Source organism: Oppia nitens, unplaced genomic scaffold, assembly GCF_028296485.1.
Source record: "Oppia nitens isolate AA-2021 unplaced genomic scaffold, nextdenovo-longstitch-racon4-pilon3 scaffold28_pilon_pilon_pilon, whole genome shotgun sequence".
Lineage (NCBI taxonomy): Eukaryota > Metazoa > Arthropoda > Arachnida > Sarcoptiformes > Oppiidae > Oppia > Oppia nitens.
This window is the reverse complement of record NW_026533208.1, coordinates 209,956-230,994: the sequence shown is the minus strand read 5'-3', so window position 1 is coordinate 230,994 and position 21,039 is coordinate 209,956. Positions and strand designations below refer to the sequence as shown.

The 21,039-nt window shown below is 38.2% G+C and overlaps 1 protein-coding gene across 1 annotated transcript; it reads left to right on the top strand.

The window, feature by feature from the left end:
* The first annotated feature begins 420 nt into the window (after positions 1-420).
* LOC128954531 (low-density lipoprotein receptor-related protein 2-like) lies at positions 421-20,503 on the top strand. Its single transcript, XM_054300118.1, has 19 exons — positions 421-670; positions 1,168-1,349; positions 1,439-1,496; positions 1,589-1,711; positions 1,797-4,409; positions 8,845-9,094; positions 9,163-13,001; positions 13,080-13,712; positions 13,814-13,885; positions 13,969-14,013; positions 14,091-14,297; positions 14,383-17,085; positions 17,161-18,228; positions 18,316-18,469; positions 18,540-18,686; positions 18,760-19,160; positions 19,251-19,674; positions 19,774-19,876; positions 19,955-20,503. The coding sequence occupies exons 1-19, from the start codon at positions 475-477 to the stop codon at positions 20,357-20,359; spliced, it is 13,623 nt and encodes a 4,540-aa protein (XP_054156093.1). The 5' UTR covers positions 421-474; the 3' UTR covers positions 20,360-20,503.
* The last annotated feature ends 536 nt before the right edge of the window (positions 20,504-21,039 follow it).

The following is a 21,039-nucleotide window of genomic DNA, read 5'->3' as shown; positions in this document are numbered from 1 at the left end:
ATATATAAGCACCTGTATTTTTATCATATTACCTACCGTACCTCTCTCGCACACACCAGAGAGTTTATATGAGATATATAAAATAATGTTGACTTATTTTTAGTGTGTGTGTGTGTGTGTGTGTGTCTGTGTATTGTTATCTTATAGTTCATTATATATATATATATATATATGTATGAGAAGCGTACGCCACGTACATCAGTCCGTCCCCATCGTTGCAATCTTTTTATATATATATAAATAAAAAATAAATATTAAATAATAAAAATACTCTATATATATATATAATATTTATATTTAATGTGATTAATTAACTTTAAAAAAAAATTGTTTTTATTATTTTGACTGTTGAATTTTCAGTGTATTATATTTATTAGATATATATATATATATATAGATATATTTATATATGATTTGACTAAATTTATATGTGTGTGTCTACCACTGTGTGTGTGTCAGACCAACAACAACAACATGATATCAATAAGACAATTATTGGATCAATTGACAACTACTATAACAACAACAACGAGAACATGGATGTATGTCTTGTTGGTGGTGGTGTTACCACTTCTCAGTCTATTACCTCCAATTTACACATTGTCATCGACGACATCGTCGACGACGACGATGATGACAACTATCACCATCAATACTACCGCAATCACAAGTATGTGTTTATTAATATATATATATATACATATAATATATATATACTGTTATTTTTTTTATTAAATTAAATTAATTAATTTTTATTTAGTTATTTATAAGTTATGTTTAATAATGTTTATTTGTTTTATATATTAGTTTCCTACTAAATGTATAGGTAGAAATGATTAGTTAGTATAATAATAATGATAATAATAATAATAATGATAATTTTTTGATGTATCATAGTCTATATATAAATTTTAAATATATATATTATTAGTTATTATAATATTTATTACATATACTGTATCTATAATTAGTTGTCAGTGTTTTTATTATATATATATACTGTATGTTTATATACCTATTCAATACAAACACCTTATCATAATATCATAAAAATATTTTCATATCTCTATTTTAAATATTTGATATTAAATTACTTCCACTCACACACAAACACTCTTTTGCACTTTGATCCCATCCCAACCACCAACACCACCATCAAATGTCTAGACGGCACTACCACCTGTCAGCTGAATGAGTTTTACTGTATAAGCGCCAACAAGTGTATAGATGAGACCAAAAAGTGTGACCACTGGAACGATTGCGGTGACAATTCAGATGAACAGGATTGTGACTTTCCTCCATGTCACGATGGCCAGTTCAGGTGTTCAAATGCCATCTGCATCCCGCAGGTATGTATGTCCACCACCACTACTAACCAACCGGGGGTTGTCATTGAAAAACTTTTACCGGTAATTAACAAACTTTTATTTCATCACAGAGATGGAGATGTGATGGACATTCCGATTGTACGGACAGTTCAGATGAAAGCAATTGCAGTAATAATTTATATTTTTGCTTTTTTCTCATAAATATTATTATATTTTACTAATTTGTTTGATTTGTTTGACACCACCAACAACAACAAAAGCTATGATCTCCTGTCCCGACACAAAGTTTTTGTGTCCAACAGAAAAACAATGTATCAATAAGGAGGAGCTCTGCGATGGAAAGCAGGACTGTAAGGACGGTGCCGACGAAAAGGAGGCCTGTTGTATGTGTTGTCGCACCCGATAATTATGTTTTTTTTAAAAAAAAAAATTAATTAATTAAAATTGGTTTGTTTGTCACACAATTAGCCTCAAAACTATGCGAATCTCTATCCTGTGAGTACAAGTGTCGGGCATCGCTGGACGGCGGTACCTGCTATTGCCGAGACGGTATGACCATCAATCAGAAAGATCAGCGCAGTTGTGTAGATCTGGACGAATGCAAAGAGTGGGGCTATTGCGACCAAATCTGTATCAATACGCCCGGCAACTATCGGTGTAGTTGTGAACCCGGCTATACACTGGTACCGCCCCGGCATTGCAAAGCAGATAATAGTTCGGATATGCGGCTGATTTTCGGCCATCACAGTGCTATCTATCGAATCGATGCTAACGGTGCCACCACATTGGATACCATAACCAATACGACAGCTGTCAGCGGTATTGACTATCATTATCAGAAAAATCTGTTATTCTGGTCGGATGTCGAAACTAGAAAGATCTATACAATGCATTTGGATAATTGGCGACAACCGAGAACTATCAAAGACATAACTGTGCCGTTCCAGTGGAATCCGATATCGTTGGCCATCGATTGGATCAGCAACAAGATATACATTTGCGATACTCATAATCAGAAAATAGATCTGATGGAAATGGATGGCAGCCGACATACGATTGTCATCAGTCAGAATCTCACAGCACCACTGGATATAGCACTGGATCCGACCAAAGGTCTGATGTTTTTTACCGATACCGACAACATTGATCGGGCACTGATGGACGGCACACTGCGAAAGACAATTGTCTCGAATTATATTTATAAAGCATCGGGTCTTACCTTGGATTATGTTAGCGAACGTGTTCTGTGGTGTGATTCACAATTGGATCAGATTGTATCGGTTGACTACGAAGGACAAAACAGACACGCCATCATCAGAGGCAGTACCAAAGTACCGGCACCCATACGGCTGACTGTTTTCGAAAACAATGTCTACTGGACAGACAGTACCCGACAGGGTGTGCTCAAGATTAATATGTATAAGTCGAACGACTCGAATGTTGAAACCATTTACCGTGAAAGACGACTGGCCAAAGAGCCGCGTGCTATCAAATCGTTTCATTCGTTACGTCAACCGATAGTTCCTAATCCGTGCGGTGCAAACAACGGCGGCTGTCAACATATGTGTGTCATCACCCGTAACGGCGACGGTAGTTCCTACGCACTCGGCTACCGATGTACCTGTAATATTGGCTACCAATTGGCGCCGAATCAGAAAACCTGTGTCCGTGTCGAAGAATTTCTAATGTATTCGCAACAAAAGTTTGTCAGAGGAATACTACTCGATCAACAATCGCCCGGCTTTAACGATGCCATCGTACCGGTGGTCAGCCGATCGGCACGTTTTGTTGGACTTGATTTTAATGCCCGAAACAACTATATCTTCTATTCGGATGTCATACTGGATGTAATCTATAAGATCAAAGTTGACGGCACCGGTAAAGAAAGTGTATTAGCCTCGCAAAACGAGGGCGTTGAGGGACTGGCCCACGACTGGGTGTCCAACAATCTCTACTATATTGACAGTCGAAAAGGCACCCTAAATGTGATCAATGTGTCCAACTCGACCTATCGGCGAGTGTTGCTCAAGAATCTGAAGCGACCACGTGCTATTGTTGTCCATCCCAACAAAGGTTACGTATTCTACTCGGAATGGGACCGACCGGCCAATATCAGCCGTGCCTATCTGGACGGTACCAATGTAATGATCTTTCGCGGTGTCCTACTGGGCTGGCCAAACGGCCTGAGCATCGACTACGCATCGGATCGTCTATACTGGTGCGATGCCCTACTCGACCACATCCAACACGCAAATCTTGACGGCAGTGACGTCAAGACAATCAACTCACCCCGTATTAAACATCCCTTCTCGTTGGTCATTCACGCCGAATGGCTTTACGTTACCGATTGGCGATTGGATGCCATCCTCCGGATGAACAAAGAAAACGGAACTAACGAAAAGATTGTGACCACTGTTGAAGAGGGCAGTCGTCTATACGGTATCCGAGTGTTCAGTAAGGCTGCCCAACGAGTAGACAATCGACATCCGTGTCTGTACGACAACGGTAATTGTCAAAAGTTTTGTTTTCCAATACCGCAAAACGACACCCAAAGTTCGGGTTTGATTGCACAGTGCGGCTGTCCGTACGGTGAAAAACTGTCGGACGACAAGCGCACCTGTATGTCTGATCCGGAAAAAGAACCGCCAGTTCAGTCGTGTCCCAATTCCTGGGACTTTACCTGCGATAATCAACGATGTATACCGAAAACATGGGTCTGCGACGGCGACGACGACTGTTTGGACAACTCCGATGAAAAGCAAAACTGTACACAACCGACCTGTAGTGCCCGTGAGTTTAAGTGTTCGAGTGGCCGCTGTGTACCGATCGGGTTTAAGTGCGATTCGGACAACGATTGCGGTGATTATTCGGATGAAACGGGTTGCGTGAACGTGACCTGCGAGGCCAATGAGTTTTCCTGCGAAAACGGCCGCTGTATACCGCTGTCCTGGAAGTGTGACTCGGAAAACGATTGCGGCGACGGCAGCGATGAGGGCGACTCGTGTCACGAAAAGACCTGCGCCTACTATCAGTTTACTTGTCCCGGAAGTGGTCACTGTATACCACAGAGTTGGGTTTGCGGTAAGTTTGTTATCATTATTATTATTGTTTGTTTTTGGTGTCGGGTTTTGTGTGTGTGTGTGTGTGTGTGTGTGTATTATTCCCTGCGATTTTAGTCTATTATTATTGATTGTTGTGTGAGATATTATTAATGTTGTACAGTATATATACTATCAATTAAAGTGACATTTTTTTTATAAATTTATTTATCATAAAAAAAGACAATTAAATTAAGTGACATATTTATGTTCCGGTTATTATGAGATAACTAACTCTATAAGACAATCACACAATTATTGCCATACAATCGAAACACAATGTTGTGTTAGATTTTTATTTACGGTATTATTATTATTAGAAAATAATTTTTTTTATTTAGTTTTTTTTCATTAAACCTAGTATTGAATATCATTTGAAGAGATCATTGAATTAGTTTTTTTCTCTCTTTATATATATCTATCTGTGAGTTAATAGTTATTATACAAACAAACAGATCTAAGTTTCGTGTTTTACAATCTCACGAGTCATCTGTTTATTGTTTTTTATATATATATATATAGTTTAGTTGAGTACAGTATTTTTATATTGATATAAATATAATTAAGACTATAATTTATATGATTAATCTGTTTATAAGTTTATAAAGTATATACAGTATATATATGTGATATATAACTATATATAACTTTTATATCATATATCGCATAATGTTTTTTTTGTATAAGTAGATACTGTGTGTATATATATATATATAAATTATAGTTAAATTATTTTATTATCATTAAATACAATCACGGTTTAAATAAGTTATTTAGTTAATAATAATAAATATATTATTTGATATGAATTAATGTTAACGTAGATTATTATTATTATTATTATTTTTCTTAAGTACCAATAATTTGTACTTAAAATCAATTTTATTTTTTTTTTGCTTATAAATTATTACTGTATAATTACATTTCCAAGTTATTATGACGCTTTATTATAAAGTAATTATAATTTATATATATATTATTATTATTAATTTATTATTAATATTTGAGGAAAAAATTTCCCAAATATAACAGTTTTTTTTCTATAGTAGTAGTTATTATGTATTTATTGTTATTAAACAATAATATAAATCATTTTGAAAAATACTTTTTGACAATTCCTGGAATCAATTCAAGTGCTAATAAAATTCATTGCTTAACACAACAAAAAATAAAAGTGTTTTAATAATATTTGTTTAATACTAAATATAAATTATATATATATATACAGTATAATGTATATGATATATAAATATAATAATAATAATAATGTTATTATATATGTGTTTGTCTTTTTTTAAAAAACATATTTTTTTCACTAGTATTACAATATAGTTGTACATTATAATATTATCAGTCATTAAAATTCATGAAATTTTTTTACCCCAAAAAAAACATTAGCAACAGAGTAATGGCATTTGATTTTTTTTTTGTTTTATTTTAGTTTATTTTATTGTATTGTAATTTTATTTTTAGGTTTATTATTATTATTATCATTTTCTTGAAACAAAACAAAAAAATATATATACCGTATAATAATAATACTGTAGTAATAGTTTATGTTTAAATGTCTTAAATATTTATTCAGCTGAATAATCTCATATGCATTTTTAAATAAATAAATTTATACAATTGATTTTTTTCATTATTATTACTATTATTATTATTGTATTACTACAACGAGACAATATATATATATATATATATATATATRTAGCTTATAATAATAATAATAATAATAATAATAATAATAATAGAAATTAATTTTCATATGTGACAAATAAATTGCCTTTTAACTTATTATTATTATTACGGTATTATTATTTTCATTATTATTAAACACATACTATACATACATACACACATAAAAAATCAAATGTCAGTGTCTCGCAAATAGTAGATGTTTTTGACCCCAACTACAGGTAAATAAATACATATTATATGTACCTCTCAATTATGTACACACACACAGTGTGTATATACACATTAGTCTCAATGATATCATTTTATTTAGTAGTGAATAAAAAAAACATTTATTTATTTATATTTTCATTTGTCATATCGTTTTTTTCTATCATTTCTGGTATAAACATAAAAACATATAATATTATAATAAATTGTCAATTTTTTTTTCTCTCTCTCAAAGCAACCGTTATATTATTATTGCAACTCTTTTATGCCAATGATTTAGCTATTAATTTACTAATTTATTTATATATATATATAAATAGCTTAACATAACTTTATGTTTATTTCAATGATAATTAATTATTTATAATAATAAAAAAATTACATATTTATTTCGGAGACTTAATTTTAGTAACATTAAAGTATAACTACAGTATATAAATATACTGTATAAATGCATAAATACATATTTTATTAGAAATTATAAAAAAATAGTAGTAATTTAATAATATTGCATTTTAAATAATAATTAACAATTTAATTACAAAAATTTGTTTGATTAAACTGAACAACAAAAAAATTGCATGCAATATTAATAATAATAAAAATAAAATTTATAAAAAAAAATTGATGGTTGTCGTGAATTAATTTATATTTAATTTTCAAATATTTAAATATACACAAAAAATGTATGTAAAAATAAATACAAATCAAAAAATAATAAATAAATATTATAAATTGAATGCATACGATAACCTTGACCAAAAACATTAGATAACATTTTTATAATATTATATATATATATAGTTATAATGCCATTGAATTTTTTTCCCTAAACATAAATTAAATAAATTAGTAATTTGCACAAAACACTTACATATATATATATATATATATATATACAGTATATATACAGTACATTGAGAGAGAAAAAAATATTTTTATTATTATTCACTGTATATAACAGGTATTTGCATATTATTATAATAAATAGTTGTATTATTAGTAGTATTATTATTATAAGTAGTAATAGTATTATTTAAGAGATTCAAATGAGTTTTATCTGTGGAGAGAGAGAGAGAGAGAGAGAGAGAGAGAGAGAAAAATGCATTGAAAAAAACTGAACCAATTTTTATTGACAAAATAATAGGTTCATGTAATTTGGAGTTTGTACTCAATTTTTTTTTATTTTAAATATTATTTTTAAAAAAAAATAAATAATACTTACTTTAATAAGCGTGTAATGATTTTTATTTATAGTACTATCGAGAGAGAGAGAGAGAGAGAGAGAGAGAGAGAGAGATTGAAAACTCGTCTTTGAAATTATCATTTATTCTGAATTTGTCTTTATTTTTCTCTCCACAATATAATTATCAGAATATATATATAATATTATATAACATATATATATATATACCATACTATAAAATAACAGATCTTTCGATCTAATCATTTATAGCACATTAAAAACATATACTATATATATATGATATTATTAATAAAAAAAATACTTGAATTTTTTGTGACCCTTTTTATTTATAAGAAAATACACACACAGATACTATACTATACATACATACATACACTTACATATAATCGATTGATAAAATAAAATTAGTAACATTAAAAATTTAGGCAATATTTTCTTGTAATATACTACTATCTCATATATAATACTAAAAGTAATTTATATTATATACAGTATATATATATAACTATTTTTATATAACATTCAAATTGTGTGTTGAGTTTACTGTTAGTTAACCTCATTCTCACGTATTAATCCAATATACGTGTACAGCAAAATAAAATTTTTATATTATTATTATTATTATTATTATAAATAATATTATCAAATAATAATTATTTTTTTTGTACATTGCTGATTAATTTTGCGTGATCAAGTTCGTTTTTTAAAATTAATGAATAGATGAGAAAATAAAATATTTATTTATAAAATTTTTCCTCTATTACTAACATTGCAGTAATATCTTCAATGTTAATAAAAATTTATATTTATATAACTAAAATAATATATATATATATTTAATAGCCAATCAATAATTGAAGGGCAAAATATATGAAAAATTACTATTTCATTATAATAATGATAATAAAAATAATCAATACATATGGCAACAGTTATTTTTTATTGTTATTAAAATTTTTTCAATTTATAATATTATATAACAACAACAACAAAATATTTTATCTATGAATAAAAATATTTAAATGATTAGAGTGAAAATTACCCGAAAAAAATAAATAATAAAAAATAAATAATAAAAAATAAATAAAACAAAAAAAAAATATTATCAATAATAGAAATTTATATAATTTGCATAAAAATTTATATTTGAGCACAAAATTAATTATACAAATATTTATTTATTTTTAATTTTACGATTAAGAAATATAAATAAATACTATAGACTAGAATAGACATATAAATTAATTATTAGTTTTAAAATCCAATTAATTAATTAATTATTATTATTGGATTTTTTGAATAGATGGAGATAACGATTGTTTCGATCAGGCAGATGAACATAACTGTCCACCGATAGCCTGTTCCGCGAGTCAGTTCCAGTGCGCAAATCTCAAACAATGTATACACGAAAGCTATCACTGCGACGGTGTTAGCGACTGTTCCGATGGTTCCGACGAAAAAGGTTGTCCATCACTACTGGCCAATCAATGCGATGTCGATAAACAATTTCAATGTCAGACCTCACGTATATGTATACCCAAGTCGTGGTATTGGTATGTAGTTGTTTGATCCGATAATAATTTAGACATTATTTTTTTAAAATATTGATTACCAATTTCAGTGATGGAAATCCCGATTGCGAGGACAGCAGCGACGAGCCGTCCACTTGCGGCGAAATTGAGTGTCCGTCCAATCACTATAAGTGCAATAATTCCCGTTGTATTTTCAAGTCATGGATCTGCGACGGAAACGACGATTGCGGCGACAATTCCGACGAAGACCAACGACACGCGTGCGGTCCGACTCATTACGACTGTCCCAGCGGTCAGTGGAGATGTCCGAATATTACCGACCGATGTATTCCCGTTAAAAAGATATGCGACGGACAGCTGGACTGTCCGAACGGTGCCGATGAGGGGCCGGCATGCGATCTGCAGACTTGTACGAACAACCAGTGCACCCATAACTGTACCCAAACACCATTTGGTCCGCTGTGTACCTGTCCTATGGGTGAACGGCTCAACGATACCAGAACTTGTGTCGACATTGACGAGTGTACTATAGTTGGCAGCTGTAGTCACAAGTGTTTCAATGAAAAGGGATCGTTCAGATGTCTGTGCGAAGACGGCTATCAATTGGAGAACAAGACTCACTGCAAAGCCATTAACCGGACGATTGCCTATCTGGTGATATCCAATCGTCGGTCGATTCTTGTGGCAAACATTTCGATGATATCGCTCGAAAGGGTACCGATTCGTGTAGAGAATGTTGTGGCCACTGCATCGGAAATGTCGACGGGAACTATTTACTGGTCGGATATGCACTCCAAGAAGATCTATCGGATGAAAAAAGGATCGACAGAACCGGAGATTGTTGTCGGCAGTGGTCTGGATCTGGTCGAAGGATTGGCCGTCGATTGGATTGCAAACAATCTCTATTGGGTCGACTCACGGCTGAAGACTATCGAAGTGTCGACGATTAACGGCAAAAATCATATCGTATTGTTGTCGCAAAATATTAGTCAACCGCGCGGTATATGTTTGGACCCGCGAGAAGACGCCCGGATTATGTTTTGGACAGATTGGGGCGAAAACCCGCGCATCGAACGGGTAGGTATGGACGGCACCCAACGCAAAGTGATTGTCAATACGAAAATCTATTGGCCAAACGGTCTGACTCTGGACATACCGACACGGAGAGTGTATTTTGCCGACTCGAAGCTCGACTATATTGACTTTTGCAACTATGACGGCACCGGTAGACAACAGGTGTTGGCTCATAATCACTATCTATTGCATCCGCATTCGTTGACCGTATTCGAGGACACACTGTATTGGACAGACAGACAACTGAATCGTGTACTATCCTGTCATAAATACCGGGGTCACAATCAGACAGTTGTCTCGCATCTGGTTAGTCAACCGTTAGGCATACATATCAATCATCCGCTACTGCAGCCGACAGCACCCAATCCATGTGCCAAAGCTTCGTGTTCTCATTTGTGTCTGCTGTCGCCCGGAGCCGAAGGCTATACATGCAAATGTCCGCCCGGTTATGGACAAGACCGAACAGCATCGGGTGGCCGTTGTATACCAGTTGAAACACCGTATCTGATGGTCATGAAGGGTACGCAGATTGTCGATCTGAGTCTGACACCGAACGAGAAATCTGTCGGACATTTTACGCCGGTTATTGGTGTAGAAAATGGTGCCGATTTTGATTACGACAAACAGGAAGGCTTTATCTATTGGGTTCAAGTCAGGGAAGACGACAAAGAAAACGGAACTCTATTCAAAGTCAGTCTAAAAGGCGGCAATCAGACCAAGTTCTTGCCGGACGGTATTGTCGGCGCACCCTATTGTATAGCATTTGATTGGATCGGTCGTAATCTATACATTGGTAACAAAAAAGCGTCGAACATTGGTGTCGTGAAAACCGACGGCGAAAAATACTATCGCCGAACAGTCATCAGCAACGATGGTACCGAAAAAGGTGTGGCCAAACCTAAATCAATGGTATTGGATCCGCTACAGGGTAAACTGTATTGGCTGGACGAAGGTGGTGTAGGTGTACCGCAGAAAGTGGCCCGGGCCAATATGGACGGCTCCAATGCTACTATACTAGTCAGAGATTCGCTACATCACGTCGAAGCCATTACGTTTGATTTGACAAACAAACGATTGTATTTTAGTCAAAGTTATTCGGGAGTTATCGAAAGTGTGGACACCGAAGGCCGAGATCGTCGGACAATAGTGACAGCCGGATCGGGAATTGCCCGACCACAGGGACTGTCCGTCTATAACAATCGATTGTATTATTTGGATTCGGTGTACGAAAAGATTTCTCGGGTCAATCTGCCCGAAGGTGTCAACGCTATTACCATCGAAGAGAATACGCCCGGATTGGCCAACATCAAGATCTTTAGTAAACGGCCCGGTATTGAGAACCATCCGTGTCGTAATGGTAACGGCGGGTGTCAGCAGCTGTGTATTCCGGCCGACAATAATCAACGCAAGTGTCTGTGCAGTACTGGCTTCCGAACTGATGGCGAGACCAACTGTCAGCCGTACAAGTCGTTTGCAGTCGTGTCGTCGCTGAACAAAATGCAAGGCTTCAGTCTCGAAGATCACGCCGAAGCCATCCAACCGTTGGCCGGTACCGGACATAATATATTGCATATCGATGTCAATGTTGTCAAAAGTCACATCTATTGGGTTGAGTATAATCCGGGCGAACGAAACGGTATCTATCGGATCAAACCGGACGGAACCGAAAAGACGCACATCATTGCCGACGGAATCGGCAGTAACGGCATCCGTGGCATTGCTATCGACTGGATTGCCGGCAATATGTACTTTACGAATGTCTTTCCGCACGAAACCTACATAGAGGTCAGCTATTTGGACGGTTCCAATCGTATGGTACTCGTCAAGACTACTACCGATGCTCCGCGAGAAATAGCGGTCAATCCTATCAAACGCTACCTGTATTGGATAGATTACGGACAGTTTCCCAAAATCGAAAAGGCATTGCTCGACGGTACCAATCGGACACCGATTGTGGTCACCGGAATCAGTAATCCGCGCGACTTGACCATCGATATCGCCACTCACGACGTCTATTGGGTCGACGCCCGAGAAGATGCCATCCAAAAGGTTTCCTACTCAGGCGGTCGTCGGCAGTATATCTGGAAAAACTTGCCGACACCGTACGGAGTGTCCATTTTGGGCAATCAGGTCTATTGGGTGGACAGAAATCTGCGGACTATCTACAGAGGAAACAAATACGGAGACAATAACAACAATAGCGGCACCGGTACAGCCATGTCGTACGAGTCGTTCAAATCAAATTTGGATACATTGAGGGATATTGTGATATTTGATGCAAAAAACCAACCGCCCGGTGATTCGCCCTGTTCTCGATTGGGCGATCGTATGTGCGAACAGTTATGTTTTGCAATGCCCGAGTCGGCAACTACACCGCCAAACTATCGGTGCGCCTGTTCTACTGGTGTATTGGCACCCGATCGCAATAAATGCAAAAATGTTGACGAATACATCATCTATACGACCAGAAAAGAGATACGTACTGTCAATCTGGATCCAATGTTGACCAGTTCGCCGTTTCCGCCGAAAGCCAATCTGACCAATGTTGTCGGCCTGGACTTTGATTATGCCGACAAACGATTGTTTTTTACACAAATACGTCCGGACGGTAGCATTTCGTGGATCAATGTCGACAAACGAGACGACGTCAATGTTATACTATCGAAAGGTATTAATCCCGAAGGTATTGCCTACGACTGGACCAGTCATAAGATCTATTGGACCGATTCGGCCAACCGGTCAATCTATTCGATGAATATGGACGGCACACAGATTGTAATGATAACCCGTGTCGAGAGACCCAGAGCTATTGTGGTAGATCCGTGTCAAGGGTTTATGTATTATACCGATTGGGGTAAGTGTGTTGTTGAGTCGTGTCGTGAGGCACCTGTAGTTATCATTAATGGTTATGTTATTTGTTCAACAAAAACAGGTCGATTCGGTAACTCCGGTAAGATCTACAGGAGTACAATGGCCGGCAACGACAAGATAACTATTGTCGAGCACGATCTGACACAGCCAAGCGGTTTGGCCATCGATTACGAGGAGAAAAAGCTCTACTGGACGGATGCGTTGCGCGAAAAGATTGAACGATCGGATATGGACGGCAAAAATCGGGAAGTACTGGTCGCTGCTACCATCTATCCGTTTGCTATAACCGTTTTCGGCAATTACATCTACTGGACTGATCTACAGTTGCGCGGCGTATACAGAGCCGAAAAACATACCGGTGCCGGTATGATCGAAATGGTCAAACGACTGGAAGAGTCGCCACGCGATATCCACGTGTTTTCATCGCAACGTCAAAAATGCGATAAAAATCCGTGCGAAATCAACAACGGCGGCTGTGCCCACTCCTGCCATCAGGCGCCTAACGGTGCTGTCGAGTGTCGGTGCAATACCGGTTACAAGTTGGCCAACGAAAATCGTATGTGTGTACCCGAAAACGTTACGTGCGAAGAAACCAAATACGCCTGCAGTAACTCCAAGTGCATACCCCGGCTGTGGGCCTGCGATGGCGATGACGACTGTGGAGACAATTCAGATGAGGATAAGATCTTTTGCTGTAAGGACTGACTGTTAACTGTGTTTATAGTTTTATCAAATTTAGTACTAATCATATAATGATTTTCCCGATTTTTTCCGCCCGTCCCCCACCCCCGACAGCTTTACACACTTGTAGTCCGAATGAGTTCCGCTGCGGTAACGGTCGCTGTGTTTTCAAGACCTGGAAATGCGGTAAGACTTTATTGTTGTCTATTTTTGTTGTCTGAATCATATAATCATTTTTCCGATTTTATTTTCTCCCACAAAAAAAACAGATCACGAAAACGATTGCGGCGACAGTACCGATGAGGAAGGATGTCGTATGTTTTTTCTTGAAAAATTTTTACGATAATTTTTAAGACATTGTTTTTATTTGTTGTTACGATTTTGTTCACAGAATACCCGGCCTGTGCTGATGGAGAGTTTACGTGTGCCAACCATAAGTGTATACCGCGTTCACAGCTGTGCAATGGTGTCAACGATTGCAAAGACTCGAAGACATCGGATGAAAGTCACTCGATCTGTCCGAACAACAGGACGTGTCCGGGAAATCATCTGAAATGCGAGAACACCAACATCTGTGTTGAACCCTATTGGCTTTGCGGTCAGTTGTTTTTTGGTGTTGTTGTTGATGTCATATATGTATTATTTGATGACTCTTTTTAAATACCATTTCATTTGATTAACAGATGGAGACAATGATTGCGGTGACAATTCAGATGAAAATTCGTTGATATGTTCGCAGAGGACGTGTCCGCCCAATAGTTTCCGTTGTCCGAACCACCGATGCATACCCGCCACCTGGTATTGCGATGGCGACGACGATTGCGGCGGATCGAAAGCCGACGAACCTGAAGAGTACTGCAAAAGCGAAAAGCGGACCTGTTTTGGTGATCTGTTTACCTGCGATAATGGCAACTGTATTCCGCGTATCTATATCTGCGACGGCGATAACGATTGCTTGGATAACTCGGACGAAGATGTCCGGCACCAGTGCGACACTCGGCAGTGCGATCCCGATCGTGAGTTTACTTGTTCGGCCAACAAAAACTGGGGCCGAGCTCAGTGTATACCGAAACGATGGATATGCGACGGCGATCCCGATTGTGTGGACGGTGCCGATGAAAACACTACTTTGCACAACTGTCCGCCAGCTGAACCGTGCGAAGTGGATCAGTTCCGGTGTAACAATAAGCGATGCATTAATAAGGAATGGGTTTGCGATCACGACAACGATTGCGGCGATGGATCGGATGAACATCGAAACTGTACGTTCAGGACGTGTTCGCCGGAAGAGTTTTCCTGTCGTAATACTAAGTGTATTCGTAAGACCTATCTGTGCGACGGTGAAGACGATTGCGGTGACGGTAGCGACGAAAATCAGCCACAATGTAAAACAGAAGCACCCACTTGTGCTGGCGGTCAGTTCAGATGCAAGAGTGGTCAGTGTATTACGTATGAACGGGTATGTAATAAACAGATCGACTGCGATGATGGTAGCGATGAACCGGCTCATTGTAATGTTGATGAGTGTGCGAAAAGTGAGATCAATGAATGCGAGCACAAGTGTGTCAATACGTTGACCAGCTTTTACTGCGAGTGCAATGAAGGCTACTATTTGCTGAAAGATGGAAAAGCGTGCGAAGATGTCGATGAATGTAATTCGTTGAAAGGCCGGTGCAGTCAATACTGTTTCAATACTCCCGGTTCCTACTATTGCAAGTGCAATGAGACCTACTATGAAAGAGAACTGAATGGACATACATGTAAACGAAGAGACGATGTCGAGCCGTGGATCATATTCAGCAATCGTTACTATTTGCGTAATATTAGTACCGATGGTTCAGTTTATAATCTGATACGAATGGATCTGAAGAATGTTGTAGCTCTGGATTTTGATTACCGAGAAGATCGGGTCTACTATGCAGATGTCGGCAACAAAACCATTAACCGTATCTTTATCAACGGTACGGGCGAACAGAATGTCATCCGACACGAAGCCCACGGTTTGGAAGGTATTGCCATCGATTGGGTCGGACGAAAGATCTATTGGATGGATCGGACCAGTAAGCACATAGAAGTGGCCGAACTGGATGGCCGTCATCGGAAAACACTGCTCGGTCGTAGTGTATCGGATCCGCGTGCCATTGCCGTACATCCGGGTATTGGTTATGTATTTTTCACTGATTGGGGACATCACGCCTGTATCGGAAAGATGGGAATGGATGGCCAGAATTTTAGCCGAATTGTTACCTACGAACAGAAGCTCGTCTGGCCTAATGCACTGACCATCGACTACTTTAGCGACAAATTGTTTTGGGCGGACGCCCATCTCGACTATATCGAGTACTCCGATTTTGATGGCCGCCACCGACACGCAGTACTGAGCGGTAGTTCCGTACCGCACGTGTTTGCGCTGTCCGTTTTCGACGACTGGCTCTATTGGACCGACTGGAATACCAAAGGTTTGGTTAAGGCACACAAGTTTACCGGCGAAAATCTACAGGTGCTCAGGAATACATCGCACAGACCGTACGACATACACATCTATCATCCGCTGAAACAGTTACCGTACGATAACCCGTGCGGCGACAACAACGGCGGCTGTTCTCATCTGTGTTTGATAGCACCGGGCGGCCAGACCTACAGCTGTGCCTGTCCTAATAATTTTATATTACGCGAAGACAACAAAACCTGTATTGCCAACTGTACGAAAGGTCATCACCGATGTCAGGCACCGGACGACCGTTGTATACCAGCGTTTTGGACGTGCGATGGAGACAAAGACTGTAAGGACGGTTCGGATGAAGTCAATTGTGCGCCGTTTATGTGCAAACCGGGAATGTTTCAGTGCCGCAACAATCACACCTGTATATCAAGGATCAGGATATGCGACGGAATACCCGACTGTAGCGACAAATCGGACGAAAGTTTCTGCGACACCGATTGCGGCGAACATAGCTTCAAGTGTCGATCGACTGGACGCTGTGTACCCGACTCGTGGCAGTGCGACGGCGACAACGACTGTTCCGATGGCTCTGACGAAGATCCAATCCATTGTCATCATCGGCAGTGCGACAAAGACACACAGTTCCGGTGCGAAAACGGCAAATGCATACCCAAACTATGGTACTGTGATTTTGATGACGACTGTGGCGACAATTCGGACGAACCGGCCCACCGGTGCCGCAATCGTAACTGTAGTACTGGTTGGCAGAAGTGTCCGACAAGAAATAACTATCGCTGTATTCCCAGTTGGCTGTTCTGCGACGGTAAAGACGATTGTCGGGACAATTCAGATGAAAGTAATGTCGAATTTTGTCCGAAATGTCACGAAACGGGAGATTTTAAGTGCAAAAACGGCAGATGTATTCCACTCAGATGGCGATGCGGTAACTATTTATAATCTCTAGTCTTTGATGGATCTATTGGATATAATTTTGATTGTCTTTTTTTATAATTCTCAGACTTCGAGGACGATTGCGGCGACAAATCGGATGAAGATCCGACTATGTGTGTCGATCTCTATCGGGACTGTTCGGAAAGTGAGTTCCAGTGCGGCAACAAAAAGTGTATACCGTCGCGATGGCGCTGTGACCACGACGACGACTGCGATGATGGCAGCGACGAAAAAGATTGTCTGGAATATCGCTGCAAAGACGACCAATTCAAGTGCCGCAGCGGTCACTGTATACCGCAAAAGTTGGTATGCGATGGAAACAAAGACTGCAAAGACGTATCGGATGAGACCAACTGTCCGACCCGTTATCCAAATGGACGCTTCTGTCAGGATTCGCTGTTCCAGTGCAACAATACTGTCTGCTTGAGACCGGACTTCTTGTGCGACGGCGACGACGATTGTGGTGACGCTACCGACGAACTGGAGTCCATGTGCCAGAACTTCGAGTGCGATCTGACCCGAAAGTTTCAGTGCAATAACAAGAGGTGTATACCGTTGTGGCAAATATGCAACGGACAGGACGAGTGCGGCGACGGCAGCGATGAAAACAATCATACACTGTGTCGAAAGTGGCCGCTGCCGTGTATGGCCAGTCAGTTCAAGTGTGCCAACGAACAGTGCATTTCAATGGACAAAGTCTGTGATCATAATGACGATTGCGGCGACTTTACCGACGAGAAGGGCTGCCATAAAGGTGTTTGCAATAAGGATACAAAGGGCGGCTGTCAGCACAACTGTTCGGCCGTCGGTGACGGCGGCTACATATGTGTCTGTCCGCGTGGTTACCAAATAGCCCACAACAATACCAAACAGTGCGAAGACATCGATGAATGTGCCGGTTTTGGTCACAATTGTTCCCAGATTTGTGTCAACATTGAGGGCACGTATGCCTGCAAATGTAAGTCCGGTTTTGAAATGGTCGACGAAAGGTGTGTCGTGAAGAGCGAAGTGTCGCCGTTTGTCTTCTATACGGACGGACCCGATATCCGAGCCGTTGATCTGACTCAACAGCATCAGTCGTCGCTGATTGCCGGCGAAAGTCGTGTCCAATCGCTAGATTACGATCCAATTACTGGTCAGTTATTATTTAGACAAAAATCGGACAAAATTTTGTTTTTTCTGAGAAAAGAGTTTAACAATTTTTTTGTTGTTGTTATATTAGATATACTCTATTGGACAGACACTTACGATAAGACAATAAAACGAGCGGTAATACCGAACCCGAGTGATCCCGAACACGGAAATGGTTTTTCGCAAAATCTTGATCTTAAGGGCCTAACAAAGCCGGTCGACATCGCTGTCGATTGGGTCGGAAGGTTAGTAGTAGTAGTAATAATAATAAATTTAAACCGTTATTATATACATATGGTTTACCCCTTTTTCTAGGAACCTGTATTGGATGGATATGGACTTATCTAATAACAAACCAAAGGGACGCCTATCTACCAGTCTTCTCGATGGCCGATACCGTAAGGCTGTTGTAACAGTTGGTTTGGAGAGACCGACATCTATAGCATTAGATCCAGAATTAGGGTATAATTTTTTAAAAAAAATTATTAGTATTTTTTGTTATATTTAATAAATTTTTTTTCACCAAAAAAACTAGTCGTATGTTTTGGGCGGACGCCGGACTTCAGCCGAAGATCGAGTCGAGTTGGATGGACGGCAACCGACGCAAACTGATCATCAATGAAAAACTCGGTTATCCGACCGGACTGACCATCGACTACGAAGCCGGCCATCGAATCTATTGGTCCGATTCGAAACTCAATACAATAGAATCGGCCAATTCGGACGGTACCAATCGGGTGACAGTGATTAGCGGCGATTTGCATCATCCGTCCAGTTTGGATATGTTCGAAGATCAGCTGTATTGGGTGACCCGCGATACCGGCGAAATCTATCGTCACGACAAGTTTGGCCGCGGAGTCAAAGTTCGGGTCCGAAGATCGCTAGAACACGCAACCGATGTTAAGATCTATCAGGAAAAGAAGTACAACACATCACGTAAGTCATCCATTATCAACCAATCTTAGGAACTCCTAATAACACCATTTTGTTGTTGTTGTTGTATACCATTTCCCGAACGATTTTTAGTGGCCAATCCGTGTCAAACGGCTTCCTGTTCGCACTTATGTCTGCTAATACCCGGTGGCTATCGTTGCGCGTGTCCCGACTCGGGCACGTCGGTCATCAGTTTGAACAGCAACTGTAATACAGCCTACGAACAGCCGAAAGCGTTGCCCCATCGGTGTCAGTGCCGTAACGGCGGTTCATGTATCAGGAGTTCCGATGGCGACGACTCATCATCAACAGCTGGCGGCGCCGCCTCCTCTGCCAAACTTGTCTGTAAATGTTTGGAAAATTTCGAAGGAAACAACTGTGAAGAATATATACCCAGAAGTCAGATCAGTGGCGATACCGACAAAGTCTTTGCCGAAGTTGTTTTGCCCATAATTATCGTTTTGATGACATTAGTGGTGGCCGTCGTTCTCTATACTTATTTCAAGAAACGAAATTTGTATGTCTTTTATTTGATATTATTATTATTATTATTTGTTATTGTCTTTTAATTGATCCATTAATTTGTTTGTTTTTTTTGTTGAATTATTTTCTTCAGCAAATCCGGTATCAATCAAAGCGTGTCATTCCGTAGCGGAACTAATGTCGAGTTCGGCGGCGCCGGCTTTATGCATAACGGCACCAATGATGGCCAGCAAACGGTATAACAATATTTGGATCAAATGATAGCACAGGGATTATTATTAACAAACTATTATTATTATTATTATTATTATTAGGAGCCAATCGATGGCTACCATTTGGGCACTTTGGGCGATAAGTCGACCGATTTTGCTAATCCAATGTACGAAGAAATAGAAAACGGCGGCTCCGATACCATGAAAAAAGTTGGACCCAACGATTCAAGCGGTCTGTACGAAGTTCCCGACAACGATAATATGTATAACAAAAAAGTACCGATCGATGTCAACTCTGCGGCCGTCGCCGACAACAACAAATCCATGACCACCACCACCACCAACGCCGCTGCCAACACCACCGGTTCGGCAGTGTTGCCCCCATCGTCGGTAATACATCGGTCATCACCGCAGGTTCACATCAAACAAATTACATTAAATCCGACGTCAGTGGACACCGACAAAGACACTCAAAATCTTGTCGAAGAAGACAAGAGTGAGTGTTGAGTTAGTAGACAAACAAAAAAACGACAACAAAATAAATGAAATTAAATTCAAGAATAAACACTGACTTTAATATTAAATTATAATTTAAAGAAAAACAAACAAATGAAACAAAATTAAGTGCTAATAATACAACTGTGAATATATATATATATATAATTTTTTTTTTGGACTAAACTAATGGTTATTTTTGAAACTTATTGAAACAACAAAAACCTTAAGCATTATAAACTACTAAATAATTATCTCAACTAAAGTGCATTATTATTATTTTTTTGGAGCCTAATTAATGACAAAATATTACTATTATTATTATTATTAAAATATATATAACTTTTAAATATTGAATATATATATATATATATATATATTAAATTTGTAAATGACTTAAAATGATATAATAATATTTGAGTGCAACTAAAATAATAATAATAATATCAAGAATTTATTGTTACATTTTGTGTGTGGCCTTATATATATTGTTAAATAAATTGAGAGGAAAGTTATTATTATTATTATATGTGAAATATACTGTATATTTGTTTGAAACAAAACAACTAAAAAAACAAATCAGAGGCCAAGTTGTGATATTTTTTTCAAAAAACAAAACAAAAAACAAAACAAACTTTTAATTAGTATTTTTTAAAAATGATTATTATATTAAATAAATATACTTTCATTCC

Coding starts and splice junctions, on each gene's coding strand:
- LOC128954531 (XM_054300118.1), top strand. CDS start 475: ATGATATCAATAAGACAATTATTGGATCAATTGACAACTACTATAACA. Junction 9,095..9,162: donor ATACCCAAGTCGTGGTATTG/GTATGTAGTTGT, acceptor TACCAATTTCAG/TGATGGAAATCCCGATTGCG. Junction 17,086..17,160: donor TCCACTCAGATGGCGATGCG/GTAACTATTTAT, acceptor TATAATTCTCAG/ACTTCGAGGACGATTGCGGC.